This window comes from Thunnus thynnus, chromosome 22, assembly GCF_963924715.1.
Source record: "Thunnus thynnus chromosome 22, fThuThy2.1, whole genome shotgun sequence".
Taxonomy (NCBI): domain Eukaryota; kingdom Metazoa; phylum Chordata; class Actinopteri; order Scombriformes; family Scombridae; genus Thunnus; species Thunnus thynnus.
The window spans coordinates 7,109,426-7,137,310 of record NC_089538.1 but is presented as its reverse complement, the minus strand read 5'-3'; the positions used below and the strand labels follow the sequence as shown (position 1 = coordinate 7,137,310).

The 27,885-nt window shown below is 40.6% G+C and overlaps 1 protein-coding gene across 5 annotated transcripts; it reads right to left on the bottom strand.

Annotated features, from left to right (window-relative positions):
• Positions 1-25: 25 nt before the first annotated feature.
• On the bottom strand, positions 26-27,291 carry gigyf1a (GRB10 interacting GYF protein 1a). 5 transcript variants are annotated; one of them, XM_067579721.1, is made up of 26 exons: positions 27,036-27,291; positions 21,391-22,035; positions 21,207-21,270; positions 18,438-18,567; positions 18,067-18,162; positions 17,756-17,873; positions 16,865-16,973; positions 16,242-16,441; positions 14,380-14,609; positions 14,072-14,192; positions 13,747-13,932; positions 12,626-12,780; positions 11,999-12,167; positions 11,567-11,868; positions 10,786-10,886; positions 10,569-10,669; positions 10,395-10,468; positions 9,959-10,096; positions 9,455-9,673; positions 9,097-9,317; positions 8,670-8,827; positions 8,346-8,509; positions 7,345-7,389; positions 6,804-6,948; positions 2,614-5,894; positions 26-2,484 (listed from the first exon to the last, which is right to left on the bottom strand). In XM_067579721.1, the coding sequence occupies exons 3-25, from the start codon at positions 21,239-21,241 to the stop codon at positions 5,827-5,829; spliced, it is 3,285 nt and encodes a 1,094-aa protein (XP_067435822.1). In that variant the 5' UTR covers positions 21,242-21,270; positions 21,391-22,035; positions 27,036-27,291; the 3' UTR covers positions 26-2,484; positions 2,614-5,826. The 5 variants fall into 5 exon arrangements, with proteins under 5 accessions (XP_067435822.1, XP_067435823.1, XP_067435825.1 ...); XM_067579722.1 differs by having other exon boundaries at positions 11,573-11,868; XM_067579724.1 differs by having other exon boundaries at positions 11,645-11,868; positions 27,036-27,290.
• Positions 27,292-27,885: the final 594 nt, after the last annotated feature.

The following is a 27,885-nucleotide window of genomic DNA, read 5'->3' as shown; positions in this document are numbered from 1 at the left end:
TTAAGTCAGAGAAATACTGAGTCAGTCACTGCTAAATGCTATTTATTTAGTATTTATTTTGTTCTTCAAACAAACAAAGCAAAACTATTTACATATCTTTCAATTGTTCTTCTCCATAAGGGTTTCGTTACATGTATGCTGTTATTTTTAACAACATTCAAAGACTTATTAAGCAAATGAGCTGAGCTGATTGGGGTATCATTTTCATCTTGTAGGCCAATATTGTTGGAACTACTATGAATCAGAATACCAACTACATACTTTCAGAGACAGACCACAGGATCTTTTCATAGGCTGCAACCAAACACCCAGGGCTTTTTGACAACACAATATTGCAGTTTATCTAATCATAAAACCCTTTTTAGTGCAGTAAAATAAACTGCAAACTGTTTTACTCTTTTAAGACAGATTGACTGACCAACAGCTAATACCACCCAATATCAGCTTTTAAAAATGTCAAACATAGGTATTTTCAAAGTCATTCACAAATAAGAGACTTCATAGCATACTCATTGGTTAAAGTATATTACTCTGTTTTGGCAACTGATAACATTAAACTTGGTAACCATTTAGTATTAATTCAGTATCAATTCAACTGTTATGACACACTAGAGGATGTGGCTACTCTGGTTAATACAGTTAGCTATGGCAGGTAACTATCCATCACAACCTCAGCTGATGAAAACACACAAAGTTTATTACAATTCTAATCTGATGGTAGTCGATGAGTATCAGAGGCTATTTGGATTAAAAACTCCATATTGGTTGATTGATGATTTGTGTAGCACAAAAAATGAATGGTTGACTAAAAGCATTAATCTCTCAAATCCCATTAGATACACAAGACACTTTCCAAATTTTCGTGAAATGGAATCTCCCTTCAGCTTTCACACAACTGACTGGTCCATTCCTTATCTACTCAGTGCCATCAGAGATGATCGGCAGCACTACCCGGTGCACAAACAGAACAAAGGCCAAGTTAGTGTCAAAACCCACAAAAATTACAAGTCATGCAAGCTTGCGCTAACAATCATGCTTCTAATCCAGGCCCAAGTCATATCTCAAAACTGTTTAAGTACCTAGTAGATGTCATAACATATAACTCCCGGAGTGTAAATATATGAAAAAAGCCCCAGCTTATATCTCAATTTGAGGATGAAGACCTTACTACAGTTTAGCCTAAATCAGGGTATCTGTTGCTATATCCAACAATATTACTGCGCTCTTTTGTCACACAGCAACAAGTCTGTGCTTCAAGCTAATTCTTATTCATTGCACCCCTTCAGCTCAGCTCCAGATAGTACAGACTTCAGCCCTTTATTAAGCCTGCACCTTCAGCAATATTCTAAACAGGAAATCTGAACAAATCCACTCGTCATTTAAATGAAACCAAAAGGGCAAAAAACCACCAGCAAAATTATAATAAATCGAGAACAGCTTGTTGCTCTATTCTGGAGCTAACTAGTAACTTTCACGGTGATCAGATGTACATGTAGCAGGTTATTACAGAACAGACAGTTCTGTTAGTCAACAGAAAACAGTCTTGTAGAAAGCTCCTTTCTTTCTTTCATTTTAGATATTTAACGCGCTTGTTTCCAACTTAAATTCATCATTGTTTCAAGAACATTTTCAGTTAGCTGTTCAGGACTGAACTATACAATTTAAGGCATGTTGAACAGAGAAATAAAGCAAAACCCACTATGAGAAAAATCAAAAACACAAACTTTTACATTATTTACACAGCTCAGCGTTTATAGTGATGAGCATTGATGCTTGTGTGTGTGTAACTGTATTGTGAGATGTGATATCGATGTAGCCCTGTTATGTGTGCAGACGTGGTTCCAGAGGAGAGCCAATTTAAATGAGTGTATGTTGCTTTTGCTGTAGGTGTGCATGTAGTGTGTCTGCAACTCCTTTGGACTCTTGAATCTATGTGACGTGTAGCTAAGTGTACGTGTTCTGTCATGTCTCAAAAGTCTATTTTTTTTTTTTTTTTTTTTTTGTACAAGTCTTCAGTTCATCCAGTTCCACAGCTGCAGGGATTTGTGGTGGCTTAGATCTAATCCAGCCATGTCCATCAAAACCCAAACCAGCTCTCTGTCTCTGACATCTGGGCAGGAGGGGCAGGTCTTCTGTCCTGCTGGTTAGAAGACCTCCACGCGACCACCCGAGAGTTTCAAGCTGAGGTGGATGACGACATCTGAGCAGATCGTGCCTCTCGTCCTCTTCTTTGCCGGAGAGTGCGTGATCAAATCCCGAACCTAACACTTCCAAACGCAGATGTGATCCATGGTCGGTGAACCTGTAACTTCATCTGGTAACTGTCCAACTGATAATGCCAATGGCCTGCCCAGTCCAAGGTCAAGACAGAAAAGTTTCTTAGGGTTTTAGTTCAAAAGATAGGTTTAGGGTTAACTGGTTCATGGGTTGGCTGTAGATTAGATCCTCCTTGCAGAGGGCAGCAAATGAAGCACAGCCAAACTCCTGCGAGAAAGACAGAAAAGCACAAGATCACCGCACTGAAACAAGGTTAAACAGGAGTAAATTGATCAAATAAAGTCACTCATGTGTGCTGACAACAGACCAAATTGCACTTCAGCAAGCATATCTTACCAATGCCAAAGACTCTACAGCTCTCAAGGCAGGCAGCAGGTTGGGAGACGAAGTGTCCTTGCCAACAGCTCTTCGAACCCATTACTGCCTTTTTTTTTTTTTACTTTGTTGATCAAACACTCTTGGCGGGGACAATTGTAGCCACTGCAACATCCATTTTGATAAGTAGCTATCACTCAGTCTTGGAGCCACTGTAGCATGTCCAACACCTCAGTCCATGTGGTTTTCCCTTCCATCCCCGATTGTTTCAGGGTTACTGGCAAACTAAGGGAAATGCACCGCGAGTCTATCTTAAACTATATTCAAAAAGATTGGTTTTCTTGAAGAACATTCACTCCATATAATCAATGTCTCATGAATTTTCCTTCATCCATTTTCTTTCTACTCAGAAAGGTAATACAAAAATATGGTTATATACAGGAGGTTGGAGAAGACGAGCTTCTCGAGTCTCTTATTTCAGTTTGGGAATATCTTTTCAGTGACTTTGTCAAAGTCGTAGCAATCCTCCTGTTGTAATTGTGCTCCCATCCCCAAAATGGTACCTCACAGCTTGAATGAACAAAAGTGCATAGGTGAGTTGGTGAGGGCAGGGTGTGAGTGCTTATGAGGGTTGAGGTGAGGACAAGCGCACTAACCAGGTGTACTCATATCGTCCTCTCAGTTCCCTCTAGGGTTATGTAGCCCTGCACTCCGTTCTACACAAAACAGAGCCAATCCTTGATTTTCCCGCCTTCGCTCCATGGTTGATCATCAAGTCTCAGGATCCACGACCACACAAAAAGGTCCAGTTAGAGGATCTTGTCCATGTTGTTGTGATGCCTGCCACTCTTCCTCAAAAAAAACCAACACCACTCAATGTCCATATGGCAGAAGCGCACTTGCAAACCCCACCCGTCTTATGTGGGAACGGAAAAAATAAAGAAAAAAAAAATTAAAACAAACAAAAAACTGCACCCACAGATATCCATGTGGTTTGTAAACAACCAAAGCTCCAGTATGGAATAGAAAGAGTCCTTTCTTTTAATTCTTAGTCACTATTTGTACGACCAGGATTGTAGAGGCAGTGTGTTCAACTGTATCCATCCCGAGTTTTTTTTTTTTTATCTTCTCCGCTGTGTAAATAAAAAAAGACCTCGCTAAACTCTTTGAAGCTTTTTTGTATTTTGTTTCCATTTTTGAAATCTTCTGAGGAAAAAAAAAAAAATCTGGTATCAGCACGGGTTTCTTGTCATTTTTTTGGAATACATTCAATATTTTTCTTAAGAAAGAAATAATACACACACTTCACATGGCGATAATGAAACAAAAATGAAAAACAAATTAAGGAAAAAAAAAAAAATTAAAAACACACAACAAAAATAGCAGCCCCAAGTGCTCATTATCTTAGTCCAAATACTTTTTAAACTTTGTATATAATGTATATATTCATATATATTTTTCATTAAAAAAAGAAAACTCGTCATTATCAAATTGCAACAACGAATAAGTAACACAATATGCTAACATTTCATGCACCGTTCTGTGCACTTGCACATTAAGATGCTGTATTTTTTTTTTTTTCAGAGTCAGAAACTCGACACCTTTCATTCACAAGTTCGAGAGCTGACAAAAGGCAACGTGATCACACCCCAGGAAAACAGACTGGACTAACCTTCCGATGGATCACCCCTAGACTGAACTACAAATATTTACGATATAAACTTACATACATTACATACACTGTGCTGAGCACTGACACACGCCACACTCGCTCTCAAAAAAGAGTTAATGTCTCAATGGCCACGCACCCTATCCAAGTTCTTAGGCACAAATGTGCATTCATACACATACAAAAAAGCACATGTATTCAAAATGAGTACCTGTAGTCTTAACTCATTTCTATGAACAGTAAATGAACATGCACACTGAAAACACACACATACACACACAAACACAAACACTCGTACAAAGTCTCGATCTGATGCACACACAGTAATGTCCCTCATGATTCGCCCTGTCTTCTAGCCCTCACAGGTCCAGAGACAGCTCCCCGGAGGGAGAAGCAAAGGGAAATAAACTAGTGGTGGTCATCATGTGATGAGCGCAAAGCTAACATATACAAATGTATGCATTTCTATTTTCGTCTAATCTGGGGATGAAGAGCTGGTGAGAGAAAGGATGTGTTGTGCAATTGCCCCCTCTCTCTCTCTCTCTCTCATTCACTCATTCTTACAACAAACAGATCAAGTCCCTGTTTGGAGAAGGGACACAAACACACACATACACACACTCTAAACATGAGAATACAAAATTAACATTTGAACAAAAAAGACAAAAATGGCCTCTTATGTTTCATACATCGTGGTAAGCAACTAAAGAAAGAAAAAAAAAAAAAAAACAAAACAAACATTGTGCAGACTGGTATATTACTGACACAAACCAACCATCACATCAGTCACTCAGTCATTCATACACATTCACAAAAATATTCACTTCTATAACTAACCCCATTTGTTTGATTTTTTTTGTTGTTTTTGTTATTTCTTTTTTAGGCAAGTGCAAATCTTCAAGTTTTTTTATAATCCATTTTTCAATAGCTTTACTTTTTATATAAAACGTAAAAAAAATGCTAAACAAGAGAAATATCAACAGTGTTTGTCTTTCGAGAAAGGATTTGCTCTCTGATAAGGTTTCAACTAAAGGTCCCCCTGACTTTGAAAACCTAACAGCCCGACCATTCACCCCACCGACTGTTTCACCGCCCCCTTCCAGTTCCGATGCACATGCGCACAGATGATGTGTATGTACACATACCATATGCGCATTGATTCTGAACACACGCATACATACACACATGAAAAAAAAAAAAAAAAAAAAAAAAACTATTCAAATCCCATCTCAATAAAGTGCATTAGTTCAGTATAAGGTGCTTAATCTTTTGAGTGCCAGAGGATACCCATCTTCCTTTTAACCTCACCCCCCTCTCCCCTGCTCAAGTGATCAACTGGTGCAGCAGGGAGCCCTTTTTTTTTTTTTTGTTTCTTTCCAGAAGAGGAAAGGGTGGGAGGCGCAGATCCAGGCGCCTCCACCCTGCACCTCCCCGTCATGCTCGCTCCCTTCCTACCCCCACCCCCTCCCTCCCCCGTTTCCCCCAGCAGTGCACATTCGTCATCAGGTTTGTCTGATTAAAAGACAGAAGGCCTCAGGTAGCTATTGCTGCTGCGCTGCGTCACATCAGTAATCCTCCACCATCTCCATCTCATTCAGGCTCAGACAGTCGCCCGCGTTGTGGAATGAGTACCCTGCAGGGAGGAGGGGAGGGCAGGGAGGAGGGGAGAGAAGAGACGGGAGAGAGAGCGGAGTGAGATCAGAGGAGGATGGGACACAGGGGAGTTAAGAGGGCTGACTTAAAAACACTGAAGGCAAGGGATAAAGATGCAATCAAGAAAATATTTGAAGAGTTCTGTTTGACTGAGTGAATGTGAGAAGACGCTATCTGAGACGACAGAGTGTCATCATTAAGGATCCATTTGTTTATGTATGATTTTAAAGGTAGAAAAGGTCACATCTAAGCCAAGTAGGGAACATGTGCAGGACAAAAAAAAAAAAATCAGTATTATGCAGTGGAAAACAAGAGTGCACACTGAATTTTAGTACAGATTTAATGTTTCAACCGGCACAATCTTCAGACTTTTAAGAGAGGTTGTAAAATTCAGTGTGTGGACGACCTCTTTTCCCCACAGTTTTGTTGTATATTTGAATAATATGGCTGTATTTATACCACTAATCCAATATCCAACATCTACCTATATCACATTTGTTTCGCCACCTGTTTACATCTACTTCAAGCACGAGTCGTATCCCATTCTTATGCTTCAAAACATCCCGGGAGTACTTGAATAAACTTCAGACATAAGCCTGCTCTATAAGCACAGCCTACTCACCACCTGGAATGGGTGCAAACAAGTCTTCAAGAAGGTGCAACACAGCTGCTTCACAATGCTGCACTCCTTGTTTCATCCCTTTTATTACTCATTTTCCATTTGGGCTTGTTTGGTGTAGTAAGTGTTACTTTGATGTAAAAGTGTGTTTTATTTGTGTCAGATTGTTGCTAATCTGCGGTCTTATCAATTAAACATCCTACTCTAATGAGGTTAGTGTCTGTAGATTCAGACCGTTTACAGATGTATGGAAATGGCAAGGTCACATACCTAAGATGCTGGGGTCAGAATGCAGCATCATGGGCTGTTTCTTCTTCATCTTTCCCCCCTGGTTGTCATAGAGACCAGCCTTGCCCATGTGGTTGGCTTGGAACATGGATTGCAGGGTGCTTGGATTCATACCTCGCATTGAGTCCTAAAAATAAAAAAAAAAATAAAAAAAGAGGAGACCAAGGGAATTTAGTCAAGATGGAATTATGGAGGTTTAAACAAAAGTCCAACATTTTAACACCACATTGCAAAAGACAACTGGTGGAAGGAGACTGCGATTGCCTTTCAGTTACCAGGTGACTAACTTTGCTTTCTTGGCTTGAATGAGTTTTTTTTTTAAAAAAAGACACTCTGCCATTGCCAAGCTTTCTTTCCCTTCTGTAGGAGCCTTTATGTTAGCTCATGTTATTGTTAGCAGAAAAAAAAAAAAAAAGGCACAGCTGTAGTTAACAGCAGTGACTAACACACACACAGTGACAATCACTCTCTCTGCCTCACTGACAGCTCAGTGTTTGTGTGTACAGTATATGTTTGGGTTTACCTGCAGAGGGAAGTTCATGTTCAATCCAGCCACTTCCTTTGATAACTGGGATTATAAAGAAGAGGAGAGGAGGAATTTATATGAATAACCCTGTCCAACACACTTCAAAGGTTTTCTATTTTTGGAATTTTAAAGCTATTAATAGTATTTTAAAACATATTTGATTATAGTTGAAAGTTAAGAGACTGACCCTCATGTCAAAACTGCATTCACAAATATGCATGTTCTCCTTACATGTCTCTTCATTAACAAAAAATATAATAGCACCCATTTTCTTATTAAATCAAAACGTACAAGGCACACATCACTTCATTGTCACCGTTTGTTGTCGTTTCGGATATTTTAAGTACATGTTACTGCAAGGCAGCCTCCTTTTTCATGTATAAACAGAACTGAAGAATATACTACTTCTCAAATGAACTATGTACACACCTCACATGTTTGGGTCATGAATCAGAACTGTAACCTCCAATTAACTTACAAATATGTGATGTTTCAGCAGATAACAGGTACAGACAAGAATGTGAACAGCAACCTTGCTCACTGCATTCATTGCTGAGAAAACCCTCACTGATTTTCCAGTAGACAGGTGAAAACTAGTATCTAAACTTTTGCCACTATAATTCTTCACTTATAAGAAAAAAAGTCTGTAGTAGCCTTAAAGTGACATTTCATTACTTAAAAGCATACTTCTTTGAGATGAAAAGTCACATTTGACACGGTGTGCTTCGTAAATGGTGTGACTTTTGATTCTTAAGAAAAGGTCTGATCTCTAGTCAGTCTGCAATGATAGCAGCCATCAGCGGACATGATAACTACAAATACTGCACAGTGAGAAGGAAGTCTGTGCCAGAGCTTTCAGCCAGTAAACTGGCTCTTTTCCCTTATTTGTTTAGTTTGGGATCCTGAACTGAGGGGGTGTATCCAACAGGTTATGTTTCTGACATATGCTGTTCCACACTTCAAAAAAAAAAAACAAAACCTTTTGAGCACAAGCCTACCTGCTGCTGCTGTCTCTGTTGGTTGGCTTTCTGTTTGGCACGTCGCTCCAGAAACTGTTTGGCGAACTCTTTGGCTTCCACTGTGTCCCCTAGGTAGGACCGGATGAAGTCCAGCACTGCATAGGGAGACTCCACCTCCTTCAGGTATGCCACAATTGTGGCAACTAAATAAAAAGACATGCATTAACAACTCGTTAGCACTTTTAAATTCCACCGAGGAGAGAGCTTGTGTAAATATTAACACTATTAATGTGTTGCATTTAACAATCTATGAACTCTCCGCACCCTTGACGTTGCTAAATACATAAAAGCTGAGTTGCTTACCATCCAGAGAGGAAGAGGAGTTGTTGGCAGAGGTGTTGAGAGCGTGCAGCATCTGTTCACACCAGGTGGTGAAGCCGTCCTGAGGCTTCATGCCCTGCAACAGCTTCAGCAGCTTCTCCTCCTCTTCTGTCCGCTTACGACGCATCATGTACTGATCACTGCAGAGGAAGCACAGGGTTGAGTCCATATTTATTATCTTTTCTTCAATTGAAAGCTATACACATAAAATATTATAATGTTATTTGCCACAGTAGGTGTAAGACTTTGGATAATTATGTAACTTTACAATGACACAAAGATATTGGTTACAACATCAGTCATGGGTGCAAACCCAGAAGAGAAGCTCCAGCATTTACAACGGGCCACTCAATATTCCTTGGGCGTACATGAACATGCATTTCACTTCATTTAATTTCATCTCATGTACCTGAGTGATGGGCTGCTGCGGCTGTTCTTCAAGCCCATGTTGTTGTTGCTGTTGCCACGCAGGCCGGCCTGGTTCTTCACAGCCTCGTCCCACATGCCCATGGTGCCTGAAGAGACTCCACTGCTGCTCTTGCTCTCCATACTTCCAGGCCCGCCCCACATGCCAACACCCTCCACCCACTGCCCTCCAATGGAAGAACTTCCCATCGACATGCCGGGGTGCTAGAAACAAAGAGAGAAATCAGGCTGATCATTATGACAAACAACATTTCTATTCGCGTTGCCTACGATATACGTTCCCTATCATTATTTCTGCGTGAACACTCGACAAACGTATAATTTAAGTTGCTGAAACTCACGCGATCTCTTTGCTGCTGGGCTCTCTGTTGTTGCTGCTGTTGCTTCAGAAGCCTCTCGGCCTCCTGCTGCATTTCCAGCAGAGCAAGAGCCGGGGGCTTTCCTGACTTGGCGAGCCCAGAGGAGGAAGCCCCGCTCCAGCTTGAGCCGCCTGCCCCAGGCCCCTGCTGCTGGGGGGCCTGCTGCAGCAACTTCATGATCAGCTCCTGCTGCTGACGACACTACAGGAAGATATGACAACACTTAATAGCTGTAATCCTGATTTATTACTCACCAGTAATCTGTGTTCCTATAATAATGAAGCTATATTGAATATAGTAATATAGAGATTACCAATTGTAATCTCTGAATTAATGATATAAACACAAAAAGTAAAACAAAACAGCATCTAGCATGTTTCAGCTTTTCACTTAGTCCACTGAGTTTCCAAACACAGCATTTTTAGAGACTTGAGGGCATTCTTGGTTCTTCTGATAAAAATCTAAAACAAACAATCCTTATCTCACCTGCTTGCGTCTGAAGAGCTCCTCCTCCTCCCTCCTCTTCTGCTCCTCCTGTTGCCTCCTCTTCTCCTCCCTCCTCTTTCGCTGCTCCTCCTCCTCACGCTTCGCCCTGAGTTCAGCGTCTCGCCTCTCCTGCTGGAGCTGAAGGGAATACATCATCAAAGCACAGAAATGAGATTCTGTTTTGAGTGCAGTTATTGCTGCTAGCAGTGCTGATAACCTCTAGATTTGTCTGGTAACAACTAAAAAAATGGTTTAACTAATTTAGTTTAAAATGTTCCACTATTGGATTAAAAATCTAATAAAAATGACACGACCAACTGTGTAAAATGATACATATGTACACTATGCAGGTTAGGTAGTGGCAGTAAATCTTAGCAAAGCAAAGGCAGATGCTGAATTTGTGTCCTAAGGATGAAAATCTCATGGCTGAACTCACCTTTTGAAGCTGTTCGAGAGTTGGACCCTGAGTAGAAGGATTCATTGTTATGTCCCAAAGACTGGCTTCACCGCCTACATGGAAATAAAATTGGAGTCATTTTTAGCATCATAACTGTTCGTGTGTTTTCACTGCTTACGTGCATGCACAACAAATTGCAGTACTAGATCGTACCTGACGGCTGTGAAGCTGAGGTATGCATGTCCCACATGGACCCTGTATCTGGCACTGACATCGACCTGTTCATCGAAGGCATCATACCCTGCTCACTGCACCTGGAACATAAGAAGCAATGCTCAACGGGTAAACTAAAAATCATCTGAAAAGAAAAAGAAATCACAAGTTTTATGTACAAGTCAAAATCTCTTCTGATGTATCTACATTCTTTCACCTGTTAATGAGCTGGAATAGCTGCTGCTGTTGGAGCTGCTGATAAAGAGCTGCCGCTGCCAGCTCCTGTTGCTTTTTCAGGCGCTCCTGGTCCAGGTTTCCCTGAAAAAGAAGAAAAGAGATAGTCGCCAGTCAATACCGTGCATTTCCAAAACACAAGATACCAGTTATCCTTTCATAGTGGTCTGCATCTAACAAAGAATTGAAAGTGTTAAGTTTTCACAGTGGCATTTTTAGTAGATTGTCCAGTTTTTTCTAAACAGTTTTTGTTTTGTGTCTTCTCCTTACAGAGATATGTTATAATTTCAGCTTCTAGGAATTGTGTGTTTCCCCACAATTATATAGAAAGTAACAGGTTGTCATAGATGCACAAACATCTTAACACCTGTGCTACATTTAGAGGCAGTCAGGGACATAGTACCATATCTGTAGTATTACAGTGTTGACTGTTGGTATGGAACCTGCCTTGTTCTGCTTTACCAATTTGAAGCTTACAGATATCTAGTGACTTCTACTGGAGGCCACTGAAAATCTATTTCATGACTGTAGTTTGAGTATTGATAACTCTCCCCACTTCCTCTGGACTTTTCCTACTCACAGACTTTAGGAGAAGAATTAATAAATTATCACAATATACATTACAAAAGCAAGTTGTGTGTCATAACATCAAGTGGGAACAATTTCAGAATCAAATGTTGTGTAACAGAGAATGTTGGTCTTTTTCTATAACATGTTATCTTTCTATACAAACTGAACTTAGATTGACTTAACAAGTCTATTACCGTGACCTGTCTATCAATCTTCCCTCTCCTCTGCATCCTCCCCTTCCCATCCTCTATGTTGGCTGAGCTCTGACTCACAGTCCCGGCGGGCCCCCGGGTGGGCTGCGGGCGCTGCGTTGGTGGTGGCGGTCTCACCAGCAGGGGCGGCGGGGAGGGCCCTGGGGCGAAGGGCACGCGGCCCCACATCTTGATGACGTCCCCCAGGGGTTGGAAGCCCTCGTCACAGCCCCGCTTCACCAGCAGGGTCATGGTGAAGTAGCCAGCCTGGAACCACTCGCACATCTCCACAGTGGTGAACGGACCTGGTAAGTAGGCGGGATATAGAGAGACGGGGATGAGTTTGCGAAGAAGCCATAACTATGAATCAACATGTTGTGTGTGTGCATGTGTGAGTGTGCAAGGGACTGCAAATGCCACAGTCTGAATGTGTACCCTGGATCTCTCCCTGCGGGTCCTTGTAGAACCACTTCATGGCGGCCTCATGAGATAGCGGCAGAGCGGCTGCTGTGTTCCTGCTCTCCTGCTGCTGCTGCAGAGCCTGGGTGAAACACTCCTCCTCCAGAGAAGTGTCCTGAAGTGATGCCACCATCTTCTCTGCCTCCTGTACAAACACACATAGGTTGCCATGACACCACATCTATTTAGCAGGCAAGTTTAGCCTGAACATGTAAGACATTTAGCAACTTGAATCTTTAATTTTAATTTATCCTCATAGCTAAATGCCCATTAGATTAGGAGATACAGTGTATTGTGCAGTGCTGGTATCTTGGCCTCTTGGTGGTGCTAGAGGTGCTCCAGCATTCATAATCAAAGTGCAGATGCTGGCAATAGTGTTACAAAAGTGTTTCTTCCTTTCTAATTTAAGCATTTTATTATTTTGTTACCAAATGTCTGAGACACATCGGCACATACAGATTTATTCAATGTAATGAGTCTAGATTGTTCTGTAGCGCAGTAATAACTGGCTGCAGCAGACCCCTCAGGAAAAGACATTGCTCAGTGGAGTTAATAATATTATTAGACAGATGCTGGGAATGTGCCTCCTGTTTTTTCCCCTACCTGCTGCAGGTGTTTCATGCCCTCATCGTCCTCGGTGTCTCCTCCAGACGGTGGGAGGAGAGGAGCAGCAGAGGAAGGGGGTGGGGGAGGCAGAGTGGAGGAGGTGGAGGCGCTGGGGCTCAGCTGGGCCTTGGAGCCCCCTACCGGAGCCACGTCTGACACAAAAAAAAAAAACAAGAACAAACATTGGTAAAACAATGGGACCTATTTTTGGTATTTCTATTTATGGGATAATGATGTTGGATGTGAGGGGCAGAGCCACCTACTGGCTCTATATCTGATACAGCAAGAACACCAGGTTCAGTAAACAAGATATTAAATGACTGGGGCTAAACATATTGTATATCAAACCAAAATATCAACGTGGCTGAATTTCCTCTCACACTCACTGCTCTGAGACTAAACGAGCTTGGCTGAATGTACCGGGTCACAAGCTCCACAGTAACAGAGCTAGGACTTCGGGATCTGTCTTTTCAGAATAGAGTAAATATACAAACACAAGTGTTTGGATGGTGATAAGTGTTTGGGAATCAACTCATTGCAACATTAATATAAACAAGAGGTTGCTTCAGCACTACCAAAAAGCACTTCTAGGTTAAGAATACAGTTGGAATAAATTTTGCCAAGCAATTAATTACTTTTCAGAGGCTAACTCAACATGTAGCTTTTGTCAAAGAGTTTGCGTCGCAGTTGGAACTTTAACGCTGCTGAGAACCAGGTTAGGAATAATGGTGACATTCCTGTAAGGCTTTTACTGTAAAGCAAATGCAAGCATGTGACAAACAATGAAGACTTCAGTTAGCCACTGAATTCAAACTTGCTGGTCGAAATCTGAATTCCAGTGACAACAGGATATTATTAAATGGATATTCTATACGTAGAATATGTTTTCTGACATCATTTTAAGTTAATTGTCCAGCAAACTAATCATCAGGCCCAATACTTTTAGCACATACACCAGTTAGACTGTACCTGCACACTTAAATTTACATCACATTTCATATTATAGTTGTAATATCAAACAAATGTGTCATACAGTCCTATTTCACTTTAGAACAAGGTTAAACTGATAGATACATGTACAATAAATATGCCTAAAACACAGATAGAGTTAGGTGTACCTTCACTAGGCGTGCTGCCGGCCTTAACAGGGTGGCTGTTGCTCAGCTGGGTATTGTCCACCACTGGGCCAGTGTTGCTGGGTAGGAGCTCCAGAGATGGAGGGGTACAGTGGGTTGGAGGAGAGGTTGAGGGTGATGCTGGCTTTGTCTCCCCATCAACCACAGCAGAGCCGGCTTCTTTACTCTCTGTGGAGGTGAAGAGTGGAGGAAAAAAAACAACAACTTGTGACTCTCTGGGCTGGTGATCAACTAGGAGTAACCGTATGGAACAAGGTGCAAACACATTCTAAATGATCAAATAAAGAAAGATTCGGTCCTTCCTCACCTTTATCTTTGTCTCCTTCAGCACTGTTCCTCTCGATGTCAGTGAGGCTCTCCTCCTCTTCCTCCTCCTCTATCCCCTTAAACTCTAACTCCTCCTCCAGGATTGTCTCCTTGCCACCCTTCTGAAAGAGGAAGACCAGGAGAAATAGAGTAAATTAGAATGGGACAAATTTTCATGGACTTTCATGAGGGCAGACAGAAACAGGATGACCCATTTTTGGATAAAAGACTTCACTTAAATGTGACCAGGTACTCCATTCAAAGAATGGGATTGAAAATAATATAATCTCCAGTTTTCCCACAACACACCTTCATAGGCATGAAAGCTCCAGACGAGTCAAAAGTGCCCATCTCCCCGTCTTCCTCATCTGTACACCACTCAGGCAGGCCGTCCCTGTCGTCCTCTAGTCCCTCACTGCCTGCACGCCGGCGGCCACCACCGTGACCGTCAGAGTCCCGGAAGTCGAAATCAAACTTCCTTCGACGACTCTCACCTGGACCACCATGGTCCCGCCAGCCTGCTGAGCGAGGACCACCATCTGACAGAGAGAAGAAATGGATCATGATCCAAGTTAAGACACAGTCAGAGCAATAATCACAAGGGTCACTAAAATATCAAAGAAACTGAGAGGTTTCCTCCTACGCAGAAAAGAAATAGAAACAAGGTTTCATAAGAGAAAGACAGAACCAAGGTCCCTCTCTTGCCCAGATAGTCATGTGGTAAAGTCTTGGGATGTGCTGCATCTTACCTCCTGGGCCTTTTGCTCTATCATTAACCAAGCTGCAGTTTGGATTGAAACTTAAGGAGTTTAAGTTTGAACGTGGTGTTTAGAGAAGGTCATGTGGTTTCTTAAAACTGATCAGTGTTTCCTCAGTAACTATGGAAGCTTAAAGAAATACTTTTTTTTAGCTGAAAACTCTCAAGCTGCTGTTCCTTGTAGAGATCACTTCACTGCCACTAGATGTCACTACAGCTAACTATTAGAACTCCTGTGCATTTCATACATTTATTTGATTTCAGCACTGCATTTGATGTAACTGTCTATGAGCTACTCTAAATAAGCCTTTTGCGCATGGCTGTAAACCATCTGTGGTCAGGTGGGTTAGAACATTGAACAGTAGTATGGTCTTATTTGAGGATGATTTGGCCTTACAATGGGCATCAAATCATTTTTATTGATTTAAACAGAAGCCTTGGGAGAAAATCTGATTAAGATTGGATCATTCAGAACCAATTAGTATTAAACATGTCAAAGTCCAAATTTATTAGTTCTAGTTCAATACATGAACATATGAAAAAAAAAACTGGCTCACATTCAGTGTAATTATATAGAGCAGGTCATACTAGATGATACCTAAATGGGCTGTTTAAAAAAAAGTCCAGTGAAACAAAAAATGATCTGCAGAAGCTTCAGATAGTTCAGAATCAAGCAGTACATCATGAAGTGTTCAGAAAAAGAGGTTGAGGAAATGTAGTCGTTTAACCTGCCTCTAAGAAAAAAAACAAGCCACATTTCTAAAGAATGACCTTCACTATGAATAAGCACTGTGACAAAACTAAACAAGGAACAATGGACATAGTAGCTCTTCCACAATCCACAAATAATGCTTTGAAAGAAAATGGTTTTGTACACGGCAGCTATTCACGGAAATAATTTACCTTCATTTATTAGAAAATACCTGAATTAGATTTAAGGCTATTCTGGCTCATATAAAGTTGATACATTTCATACAGTATAAGTATAATGGTAAAGCTGTGAAATAAAAAGAAAGAAAATTATAGCAATGAATATTACTGTGTAGCCTTCAGTATTCACTGTGTTGGTCAGTTATTTAGGGAACTTCCAGTTAAGCTATAGTTGCACTTGTTTCGACGGAGCAATCCCAATGAAATGAGCAGCAAACAAGCTGTTAAACCATTAAAACAACCAGTTTAACAAACACACTCTAAATTGCAGCTAAACTAAGCTAACATCAACAACCGTCCCTCCGCACTAGTGAATAAAATCATATCACAAAAGGTGTGTAGCCTGCACATCCTGCATTTAAAAAAAAAAAAAAGGAAAACAAAACACAAAGCCTTTGTTTTTTTCTCGTGTATAGCTTTCATTTTCAACACACAGTTTGAGGCAGTACTACAATAGATAGACAAATGTTTGTATTTATCGTACCATCCCTGCGGGGTCCAGCAAGTCTCCAGTTGCTGCCTGGCTCCCCCTCGTCCTCCTCCTGCTCCTCCCGGAGGGTGCGCCAATTATCGCTGTCAGCCCTTGTAAACTCCTTCCTCCCTGGGCCCCCGGGACCTCCTGTCTCCTCAAAGCCAGGACGCCCCACCTCCCGCCGCAGCGGCTTCTCAAATCTACGCTCACCCCTGAGGAAAAGAGGGAAATGAAGAAAAATCTATATCGGCGAAGTGATAAACAGAGAAAAACAAGCCCAAAACATTAACTAATTTGTGTCCTAGACAAATCTGACCACCAAGAACATGCATCTCATCACCACATATCCCATATTTATACATTTGAAGCAGGCTCGTGGAGAAAAACTGTTTAGGAAATACAATAAACAGATACTCTAAACAGATAAGAGAAGATGCCTGCAAAAGTGAGATAAATTAAACAGTGAGAACAAAAAGCTACAAAAATACCAGAGAGGATTATTCAGGTCATTAATTTGGATGACAGCTCCTCTCAGCAGTGAGGATATAGGCTTTTACTATGCAAAGGAGTGCTTGGAGCCATGACTTGTTTAACCTAACAAACACTCCCGCAGGAGCGTGTGCTGTTTTCCTTACCGGTCATCCCAGCTCTGGCTGCGATGTATCTCTCGGACGCTGCGGCCAAAACCCACCTCCGCATCTTCAATACTTCTTTGGTAGAATCCACCTTCACCACGGCCTCGGCCTGATTAGACAAACACAAGTAGGTGTTGATGTTTAATATAATCAACGTCTGAGTGAGACAAGCCGTTTGAGAAGACTATGGTGTGTGTGTGTGTGTGTATATATTGTTTCTCTCTCTAGCTCCTCAGTTGGCCATGCTCTCTCTCTCTCTCTCTCTCTCTCTCTCTCTCTCAAGACAAATCAGCCTTACAAAACGCTTTTATAACTTACATTTTTTAAAAACACACAACTATTTAATTACCTTAAATCCCCTTCAAGCTGCTCATAGTCGCAGACACCAACATGCACACAAATTACAAAACCCACACAGTACCATTTTTCTCAGTTGCGTCCTTGGCTGTCCTGAACCGGACGGCTGGTGTTTACATTGGCCGTTCATATGAGTAGAGTGCTGTGTGTGCACAAGGTGAGTTCATAAGCCCAGTGGTTTTAGGCAGGTGTGGCTAGACAAAAGGAGGACTATTTAGACAGGCCAAGAGGAAGTGTGCTGCATCAAGATGGTAGAAGAAAAAGGGGAAATAAACACTTCAGTGGCTGGCTTGAATAAACTGTTTTACTTTGTCTGGATGACAGCCATATAGCTATTGTAGTTTCAGCCAAAGGCTTTGGGCAGCATTTCTGTTACTGTTGGACTTGTGTTAGCTTTAGTGCAAGTGGTTGTGGATTTATCATAACTGCACTTAGGCTGAATCAATGCCGTGCTTTATTTGTTCCTGTTCTTTTTTCTTTTCTAATGGGTGTCTGGGTGACTTTTTTTTTTTTTCTTTTTCTCTTTAGTCTTACCTCGACCGCCTCGTGTGGCCCCTCGTCCTCGCACCACTCCAGCCGGGGCAGCCCCACCCACCCCTTTTCCCATGAGCCTCAGCACCGCCACACTGTTCACAGACATGGAGAAGTTCCTCTGCAGAGAGAGAATGGAAAGAGCAAAAGGGAGGAATGTGAGGAATGTCAGCTCACAGCCACATTTGTCAACCAATTGAACAGCTCGCTTCGGAGCTGAGGTTGTATCACGGTGAGATACCACATGACCGGTTGAAATAGTTCAACTTTTGCAGGTATTGGTGTATCTGTGAGAGTGTGCGTTTGTGGCTGACCTGCTCCTCCTCAGTGAGAGGCACCAGTGCCAGTGGCTGCATGGGCTCATCTTGCAGAATAGCAGCAAACTCCTTATCCTGCATGTCCTCTGGGACCTAAACAACAACAACAGGCATTTAAGAGAACAAACTTAAAATTTTGGCAATGACTGCGGAAAAACAACACTGACCGACAAACAAGTTCTCATCTGAGGATGGGTCTGTTTGTAATGCAAGTGGAAGTCAACAGTTAAAAGCAATATACATCACTGTATGCTGCTGCGGTTCAGAAAATGCTTGATCACTTTTAGCACAAATGACTTCCTCAACGTTGCTTAAGTTCAACAAAATCATCTTATTCTGTGGTTCTGTGAGAGAGTTTTCCCACTAACCTTGTTGTCTTTGATATAAAGTGCTAACATCTCCTCTCGGCCGTAGCGATACTCGGCCAGCTTGTACTTTGGCATGGCGGGGGAAGGAGGGGGGGACGTCACACTCCCCCCACTGGACAGTGCACGGAGCCTGGGTGAAGACAGGTATCAGTGAACGTTAGTAAAATGTTTTTTCAACATGAATATTTCTTGTATGAATCTCTCACACCGTCTGACGTCTTAGCTTTGTGTTATGAAAGGCATGACTTTGCTCAGAATGTTTTTTTTCCGAACTTAACTGCAGAAAAATGCAAATAAGTAGAAAATATTCAATAGTATCAAAATACAAGACGAATCGACTAAACCAATAATCAAAGCTATTAGTCAGGTGTTTAAACAGGAAGGTACTATTCTAAGATTACAGACTGAACCTTTAAAGCTGCATGTTTGCAGTATTTTTCCTGGCTACTGACTTGAGCTAACGTATAATGCAGAAAAAAAATCACTTTCAATAGCTTTTGGTGTGAAATCCCCTGCTGGCACAGAGTACAAAAAAAAAACGAAGGCTATTGTGTAACCGCAATAGAATTCCTTTTAATGTGAACTGGAAAAAATATCTAATAGCATCCATCTTGCACCAGGGAAAAAAAGAATTTACTAAATGTTCTGTAACAAATCAACCATCCTCCTACGCAGGTCCCCCGGAATACACTTGGCTCGACACAGATGATATATTAGCTTTCCAATCTCAAGATTTCATTTTAAAAAGCTATTACTAGCAGGCCAGCGTCCAAGGCCTGCTGTTTAACAATGGCTCCATTCACATGCCTCTACAAAGTGTGTCATTGACTCACAGCCCCACATCAAAACCATATGTACCTCGGAGATGTGTAGGTGGGTGTGGGGTGTAAGACGTAGAGGTAATACTGATGAGGGAAAGAAAGCATCATGAAAGACTAGTTGGTAGCATGTGGCAAATCAAAGAGGGTAAAAATAAGTAGAACAGGGACTAATATGCATAATAAGAGGAGAGATGAGGCAACATGCCAGTGGGTGGGATACTAAGAAATACTTTTGCATATTAGTACCCACTTCACTTGTGTTTACTTTAACCAAATTTAGCTTCCCTCGCTAGCAGTACAAAGCATGGGATCTACTGATCACCCACCTGAGCCATAGCTCAGATTGAAAACCAGGTGAAACCAGGAAAAAAAAAAAAATCTTCCATACACTTAAATCTATATTTCTTTCATGATCATTCATGAGAGTCTTATATAGCAAAGGTTGCCCTCATCTATGTTACATAAATTTAAATTCCTGGCAGACCATTTTTACTTTGAATTCTACCTCGATGACTAACATACTTACCGGCTCAACTGCCAGCGAAATCTCGAATGGTTAAAATAATTTTGGAACCCTAATAGGCATTAAAAGACTTGTAAACACTCTGGCCAGACAGCTGAATGTGGTCAGCACATGAACTGGCCGCTCTATAGCTGCATTAAAAAAAAAAAAAAAAAAGGGTACAGGGATAAATGTGTGCTAGAAGGGCCACTGAGAGGAAAGCAGCTGCAGATGTGTAAAGAGAGAAATATTCTGCGAGGCTGGCTCTGCACCAAGAATGCATACAGCAGTCACAGGCCGTTAGAGATGGCATGCTACCAAACTGGAGACTACCCCTCCCATTAATCGCTACACAAACATTCGCTGAGGAGGAGGAGAAATAGCAGGGAAAGAGACAGAGATGGACAGGAAACTGCTGTGACCGTACCTACATTTTGACTTCAGGTAAAAACATTATCGCCGCTGTTAGTAATTACAAGAGAAAACAGTCTTTCAAAGCTATGACTGAAAGCAGAAAAATGCATATATCAAGCCATTAAACAGTAGAATATTATTGTTATTTCCATGTGGTTACTTGTTGTGATTTGCTGGTATGCATTTCATCCCCCATGATGGCATAGCAAAGGACTGAGTGTTGGTTGGTCTCTTGGTCCGACGCGAAATATGTTTAATAGGGCTGGGAGTGACTATTACTTTCATTATCAATTAAACCCATTCTTTTCTTAGTTAATGGTTATGTTTATAAAATATAAGAAAAAGTGGAAAATTCCAGTTTCCTACAGTGCAGGGTGAAAGCAGCAAATTTTAATTGCTTTGTCCATTTGACAAGCTATTTGGCATTTTAATTGAAAATGACTCAACCAATTAATCAGTTATGTTCACTGACAAATCAATTAATCATCTAGCTGTTATCTCCATAAATATGGGCCATTTTTCCATAACATTTGTTATTGAAAGTCCTAGTTTTCAGAGGAAACTCAACTGTATATGTAACAGAATAACCTTACATATGATTCCTACTGATTTTGACAACAACTAGTCGGAATTTCTCTTTGACACTTTGATCTATGATTAAAAAAATAAATAAATAAATAAATAAATCAAGGCCTGATTTCCATGACATTTGCTGTGAATATCTGTAGTCTCCGAAAGATGAATCCCAGTCTTCTTAATGCCCTGACTTGTCCTTTACTGCCACTATCAGGCAGTAATGATGAATCTACACACAAGATATCTCATAACACAAGTACTACATTGCCTTGAAATTTAATAAGCACATTCAAGAAGGCCATTTATCATCAAGAAGTTATAAAATACATGTAACTCAATGAGTCTTCAAATGTTGACAAAAATCCAGCCAGCCGACATGATGGCTATCACATGCATTTTCTCCTGGGTTTTTCTTCGCTATGTGTTTATGGAAATGTAAAGAATCTGATCAATTACCATTCTGGGCCGAAGTTAAGAGTCTCAGCAGTCATATTCCTCACGTCCACACAGAACTGAGTATCTGAGGAGGAAAAACAATTCTCTATTTTAAGTTGTAATACATGTATGAGCAGAGAAATAAATGTGTTCCAAACAACAAAAATGACGAATGTGCCATCCACCCACCACTCAACTGCCTTACCCTGTCCAGATGATCGGAGCAGGCTGGACTGGGCTGGACCAGGCTAGAGCTGGCTGGATTTAGTTAGGCTTAGGTGACTAGAAGGCTGAGTGGTGCTTAAGCTGTGGTCACAGAGCTCCCCAAACACACAGACACAAAGAGAATAGCTGCCAGTTTCAGGTGCTTGAGGAATACCAGGTTATCAGGTCCTAACTAGGTAAGGAAGGGGGTTCGACAATAGTTTGGAGAATGGAAGCTCCTGCTACTCACAGCCGAAAAAGGTTGTTAAACATAAAAAAGAAACGAAAAGAACCTTGGAAATTAACGATGGAACAAAATAAAACACTCTTGCTAGTAATAATGTTTTCTCTCTCTCTTTTTTTTCTGTTTTTTTTTTGTTTTATATATATATATACAGCAGTTATATCTCACATTAAAGTTAAAAATATGAACTGATTCATCAAAAAGGTAACGCAGGAACGAAATAACAGCCGAAACAATGAAACAGGCTGCTGGAACAGCTGCCAAGAGCAGACGCGACTCGCACTCCTCTTTCTCCTTTCTCTCTCTCCCTCTGTGCCTTTTTCTCGCGCTCCAACTGAAATGTGGATTGACGGAGACCCTCCAGGTAACTCCTTTATTTCCTGTCCTCCTCCCTTTGCACCACTGGAAAAAAACAGAGTTTGAGAGAGGGGATTAGAGAAATGAAACAATTAAAAGAAAGATGGAAAAATAAGGTCTGAACCATACACTTAATAAATTAACTGCCCGTGAGATGCATTTTCACAGCTTGGCAGTCTGCCTATATCGTGATAGGAAAGGAACTGTAATTTGATTTTCCTTTGTGCAGGATTGACATACTATTTTCAAGGCAGCGTGCCTTGGACTCACTGAAAGGCAGCGGCCCAGTTTGATCAATCTGTTATAGCACACTAAGCTGAGCGAACAACACTGTGGTATTCCTTCACTGAATAAATGTAATGGCAAACTATTTCTAGTCTAGTGCTCAATCGTGGCCCAATGTTTCTGCTTCTCACAGAAGATTTTTCCATACAGAAATTTTAAGACTCTATTTCAGTGATGCTGTGAACCAGGTCTTTCTTAAAGCAACGCAGCTGGTCAGGGATAATTCCTGAAGATGTCATGGCAACCAAAACAATATCCTGACAACTAAGTTTCATCAGTTAATGCTCATACATGCATATGTGTGATATAAACATTGCATCCTTACATTTATACATTTTGAACATTTTTCTCCATTATTGTTATGACACAGAAAACATCACTTCAAGTACAGTTAGTACTGACAGATATACAACTGAGAGGCTGGCAGAAAGAAACCTGCTGGCCTGCCAGCTAACATTATCCACCACGTTATACCAATGTCTTGGCTGGATAATTAGGGTTATTTTAAACCTAGACCTTATTTTCCTTCCTTTTACCATCATGAAGATTGTGTTAGTTTTCCCATTCCATTTGCAAGCAGTACTGCTCTGTAACACACAATATCCAGCATGGTATCCACTTGTTGAATTCAAGATGTGATTTAACTGGTTTGCTTTTCTGTTTAATATTTATTTTACAATCTGCTACTTTTCAGTGCATGGTAGGTCTGATGCAAGAACAAATAAAATATTAAAAAAAACATATTTTAAATTAAGACCTTTTGTCAAGCAAGTTAGTGGGGCTTTTCTGCACATCAAATAACTTTCTGCACAACAATCAGACACTGTAAATTCAACAGAAGATAGTCTAAACCACAAGTTACCAAGCCAGTTTCTCATTACATGAACTTTGTGTTTTTGGTCCTCAGGATTAGTGTTTCTCAGAATTAAATATGATTTAAAAAGGGTATCAGGGCTCAATTTTAGAGGCTTAAATAGCTCATCACTAGCAAATTTTTATCAGCTGTAGCCAATTACAGTTGCTCTGTGAGTTGATAACATATCCGATGAGTTCAGATCGGTTGACATGATATATAATGTGAGACGATAGATAACTGTCTTCAGCCAGATGTTTTGTCTACCAGTTATATGGAGGTATCTTTCTCTGTAAATATCTCGGACTGTACTATATCAGATCATTGCGTGTAATGCTGAAAATGAGCAGGACTCTTTTATAGAGAATAAAATGTCAATGTGATCAATGTGATGGAGTAATTTAATTCAAAAGGATTTCAGAGGATTAGCCAAAAACAGACCCTCACATCTGGTTATTTTATCTATAAACAGTGTCTTGACTGAATTGTGAGAAAATCTACTATTTCATGATACATATCAACATAATGATAGAAAATTACATATACAGTGATAGTAGATTTTATCCATCACCCATCCCTACTATGAGTCTTAGCCACTGGCACACTGTCAAAGCCTCTTTGGTGCAGGAGTTACTCAACGCTAATGAAATAATTATTGCTTTAGCTTTGCAAAAATAACATTTTACTATCCAATTTTTTTTGAAAATATAGACAGAAAACCCAAGAAACCGGTTTCAGTTTTTCAGAAAGAAATGAACCTCTTTGAACTTCTACTGGAACAGAGGGTAACTTAAGGCGACTTTAGCACAACAGCGATCGTCTAAGTTTATGGGATGTCACATTGTTCTAGACACCAATAAAATCTTGGTCACAATCTGTCAGGCTGCACAACATTGATTTGAGGCTGTCAGATTGGATGCTGAATTTTTGATGAATCATAGCACTACGACGTAAATAGAAAAAAGTATATGAAAGCAAAGGCATCGTCAGCTTGCATCATCCATCTGCGCTGCTCTGTTTTAAAATGCAGCAAAGTCACACGAACCTCCATTTCGTTTCACCTCCGTCTTTTGGTTATTGTGTGAAGTGGATACATGAAGGAGAACATGTGTTTACTTCCCCTACACTTTATTCAAAAAAACCCACTGTACTTATGCAAAGTCACACGACTGACCAGCGCACGTTGTCTTTTCATGTCATATTCTGATTGGTTTATTTGTTGACGTCGGTCACAACAGCAGTCACATTGAAAGAATTTGGTCTAATTTGGTCTTCCTCAGGCCGTCTTTGGTCACCAAGGATCCAAAATGGTGGTTGGTGGACGTGTCTCACAGTGCAATCAAGGGCCACTGTTTTGGACTGACCAAAGGTTTTACCACATTTCTCTCACCAATGTAAACTTTGGTCTCAGACAGCACTAAATCACACAGTGAAGGGGCCTTAAGGGTGCTTTCAGGTCTAACCTGTTTGGCTCAGTTATTGGTGCATGCCATTTCGGTACTTAAAAATACAGAAATAACTATATATTTTTTCCTGATATGTCTATTTTTAAGGCTTACATAATGTCTCAACCGTACAAGTTACTGTCCACTCCCTGCAGCTTAGTAAAAGCCCTTTAACACTTCGATGCCAGCTGAATACCATTTTTTAATATGATACATTTTCCGAACTCTGTAGATTTGGGTAATTTTTATGGAAATGCAATGCCAAGCTAAAATTCACAACCATATTAAAGGCAATCACTATAAAACAATTCAACTCATGTGTCTGCCAAAATTGAGCACGCTAAAGAAGCGACCGGAATAAATATTTAATTCTGAATGACCCCCACATATAACACAGTTGTGCATGCTTAAATATAGCATCAAATGTCATCAATGTCAAAATGCTAGAAAATGTTGCGCCATTTTATGCCCATATCACCCACCCCTACAACATAATACCACTCACACTAGTTAGTGGTCTCTTATGATGCAAATCAACAGTTATTGTAAAATATTAACGGTAACACTGCTTTTTTTTTTTAAACTTAATTGGAAGATTATGTTGTAAGAAGTGGAAAAAGGAGCTTCTGATACAACTTGGGACGTTTACTGGCATTATGTTGTATCAGCATTTGGTAGGTTCAACATTTATTTCCATTAAACAATTTTAAAGTCAAATATAACCAACAAAAGATGCTTTTTGATTTTTGACATTTGTCATGAATATAGATGGCAGTCTTGGCTTTGGAAATCTTTAAATAACAAGATCAGTGGATCTTGTGCCGTTTACTGCTACTGTTGAAACTTCTGCAACTCATTATGCCTCATTGCAATCGATTAACACTAGGCTATGTAATAATTACAGAAAATCCAGTATGACATGATTGTAGCAGAGTACTTTAACAGTCTACCCTCCAAGTAGTTCAAATGACATTAAATGACATGACCAATAATACTGCAATATCTGTATGTTTACAACAACAGACAGCTGGACAACTGGATGTCAACTGTTCCAGTTTACATCTATGTTAAAAATATTACTATGTTGAAATATGAAACACTTAAAAATGTTATGTTAAGGGGGTGGGGGGGTTCATTTGGTGTGTGTGTGTGTACATGTGCACTGAAGTTATATCAACCTCTATACTAACATCAATGACAAAACACAAACGTCATGGTGGTAAATTGGGAAAATAAGGTCCAGGTAGAAAAGAAGTTTGTACCATTTTCTTCAAAGCTCTGGTTGCCACAATTGTTTGATGAGCTCCTTTAAACTACTCATTAGAACAATCCTCATGAATGTCTAGGTATTATTTGATATTGGTAATCATAATGAATAATGTTTTATAATTTAGTGAGCATTGGATTTAAACATGTGCTTTTAAAGCTTTATGATTCATTCATTCATTTATGGCAGTCTTGATTGGAAATCACACCGATTACAGTGAGAAGAACTAGTCAAGACCTAACAGAAATCCAATATCTTAAGAAAATAAATTCACAGCCATGCAACATTTCAGAAAATGTAACTTTATCCTTAACATCTGTAAAGATCGCGGAGTATTACATTACTTAACTCCAGACTCCAGGCCACTACGGGCAAAGAAATTACATCTTTAATGTGTAGTGCCAAGTTTGCACCGAGGAAACTGAAGCAAGGTCATGCAGGAATAATATTATTACCAGAATATTAATTTTCTAATGCATTTGAATATTTGCAAATGTTATGCTCTTCAAAAACGTGGCGGGATACCGATTCAAGCAGCGGGAATGCAGAATGTAAAACAATGCTAATTGCTAACATTAAAACTGTACCGATTTGTAACTTTAAATCGGAAAATGCTAAATTGTTTGCTCGAAAAGATGGCTAACATGCACAAAATAGCTCAAGTTGACATTAGCTACCGTTAATGGTTGCGAGATGCATCTGCGTGTTACATTGTTCGTCTTTCAAAACTAATTACAGCAGGTCGATTGGTGAGATAAGAAACATAAACCGACGGTTACACCAGTTTTTTGACCCACAATATCATATTTCTATTGCATAACAGAGATGGGTTAGCTAGCCTGCTACCTAACCTAGCACAAGGTATGCGTTGATCGTTAAGGCCTTGGCTTGGAGGTTCAAATGACACCAGATATGATGGCGGAGGGGGCGGAGAGAGACTCCCCGGCCTGCTCCGCCAATGTGCGGACGACCACCTCCACTCTGCTGTCGGCGTTTAGCTCGGGCTGCTACAATGAAAACAACCGAACAAAAATAACGCCAGCAACAACAACAGGGTTTTAACTATAAAACAACTCAGTAACAATGCTTTTTTTCCTCGCGACTGTTAAATCCCAACTCATCCGAGCTGCAAGATGTTAGCTTGTTAGCTACCGTTAGCTAAAAGACAAGCTGCAAAGAGGAAACCACGGCTTACCTTCACTGTTTGTAGCTACCAGACCGGCGTGTCTACAGCCAATATATTGTATGCATTGGTCTCTTTAAACACTGTAAACGTATTCACTCGACAGAATCGTACTTTCAGAAAGTCGTGCTCTGTGTTTTATGTATTATTTTTTTGCCCCTCTCCTCCAACGGTCGCTGCTGCGTATCAGTATGTGTCTGCTGGCTGCTGGTCGCTGCTCTTCTTGTTGTTTGTGTTTCGGAAACATGGCCGTCCGTGTGACACCACGTGACTGAACATTGACAAGCGGCTAACCAATGTTGTAGCAGAGCAAACACACCCCTATTTACCCGCCTGGACACTGCTGTGTACCACACTTTGCATTTTCATAAGAAGAGAGGGTCGTAGGTGAATGGGCTTAATTAACCAGTAATCTAAAGTGCGGAGTTCAACGTCAAGTTGATTTAACAAGGCGCACATCGAAAACAGCAAAGTGCCGTCACAGAATAATGAATAGCCTCCCTTCAAAGTTGTTTCATGAACTTTGCAGTCAGCGACAAAATGCTCGAAATGCATAAAGCAGGAATTTTGAGCAATTAGCTCCCAGTACCCTTGAAAGTGAACTGAATGACTGGAAAAGCATGTTGAGTGAGGAATGACGATTCAGTTAGGCAGTAGTAAGATTTAGCCAGCAGAGGGCGCTGCTGGATAACAGAGGTGCTGGGGGAATACAATGATTTTGGACTTTGTGCACTGGGCCATTTTTTTGAAATGGGGCCTTTCTTTACATAAACATCCATGAAGACTACGTTAGTATTGAGAAAAAGAATGTATGTAATGCTCTTTTGAAAGAACCACAAGTCAAGTATTTGTATAGCCCGAT

What these genes read in the sequence shown, in the direction of transcription:
- gigyf1a (XM_067579721.1), bottom strand. Translation starts at nt 21,241, where the DNA reads ATGACTGCTGAGACTCTTAACTTCGGCCCAGAATG. An exon ending in CCCGCAGGGAGAGATCCAGG is followed by an intron (nt 11,869 to 11,998) that starts GTACACATTCAG and finishes CCTACTTACCAG; the next exon opens with GTCCGTTCACCACTGTGGAG. An exon ending in AGATTGATAGACAGGTCACG is followed by an intron (nt 10,887 to 11,566) that starts GTAATAGACTTG and finishes CTTCTTTTTCAG; the next exon opens with GGAAACCTGGACCAGGAGCG.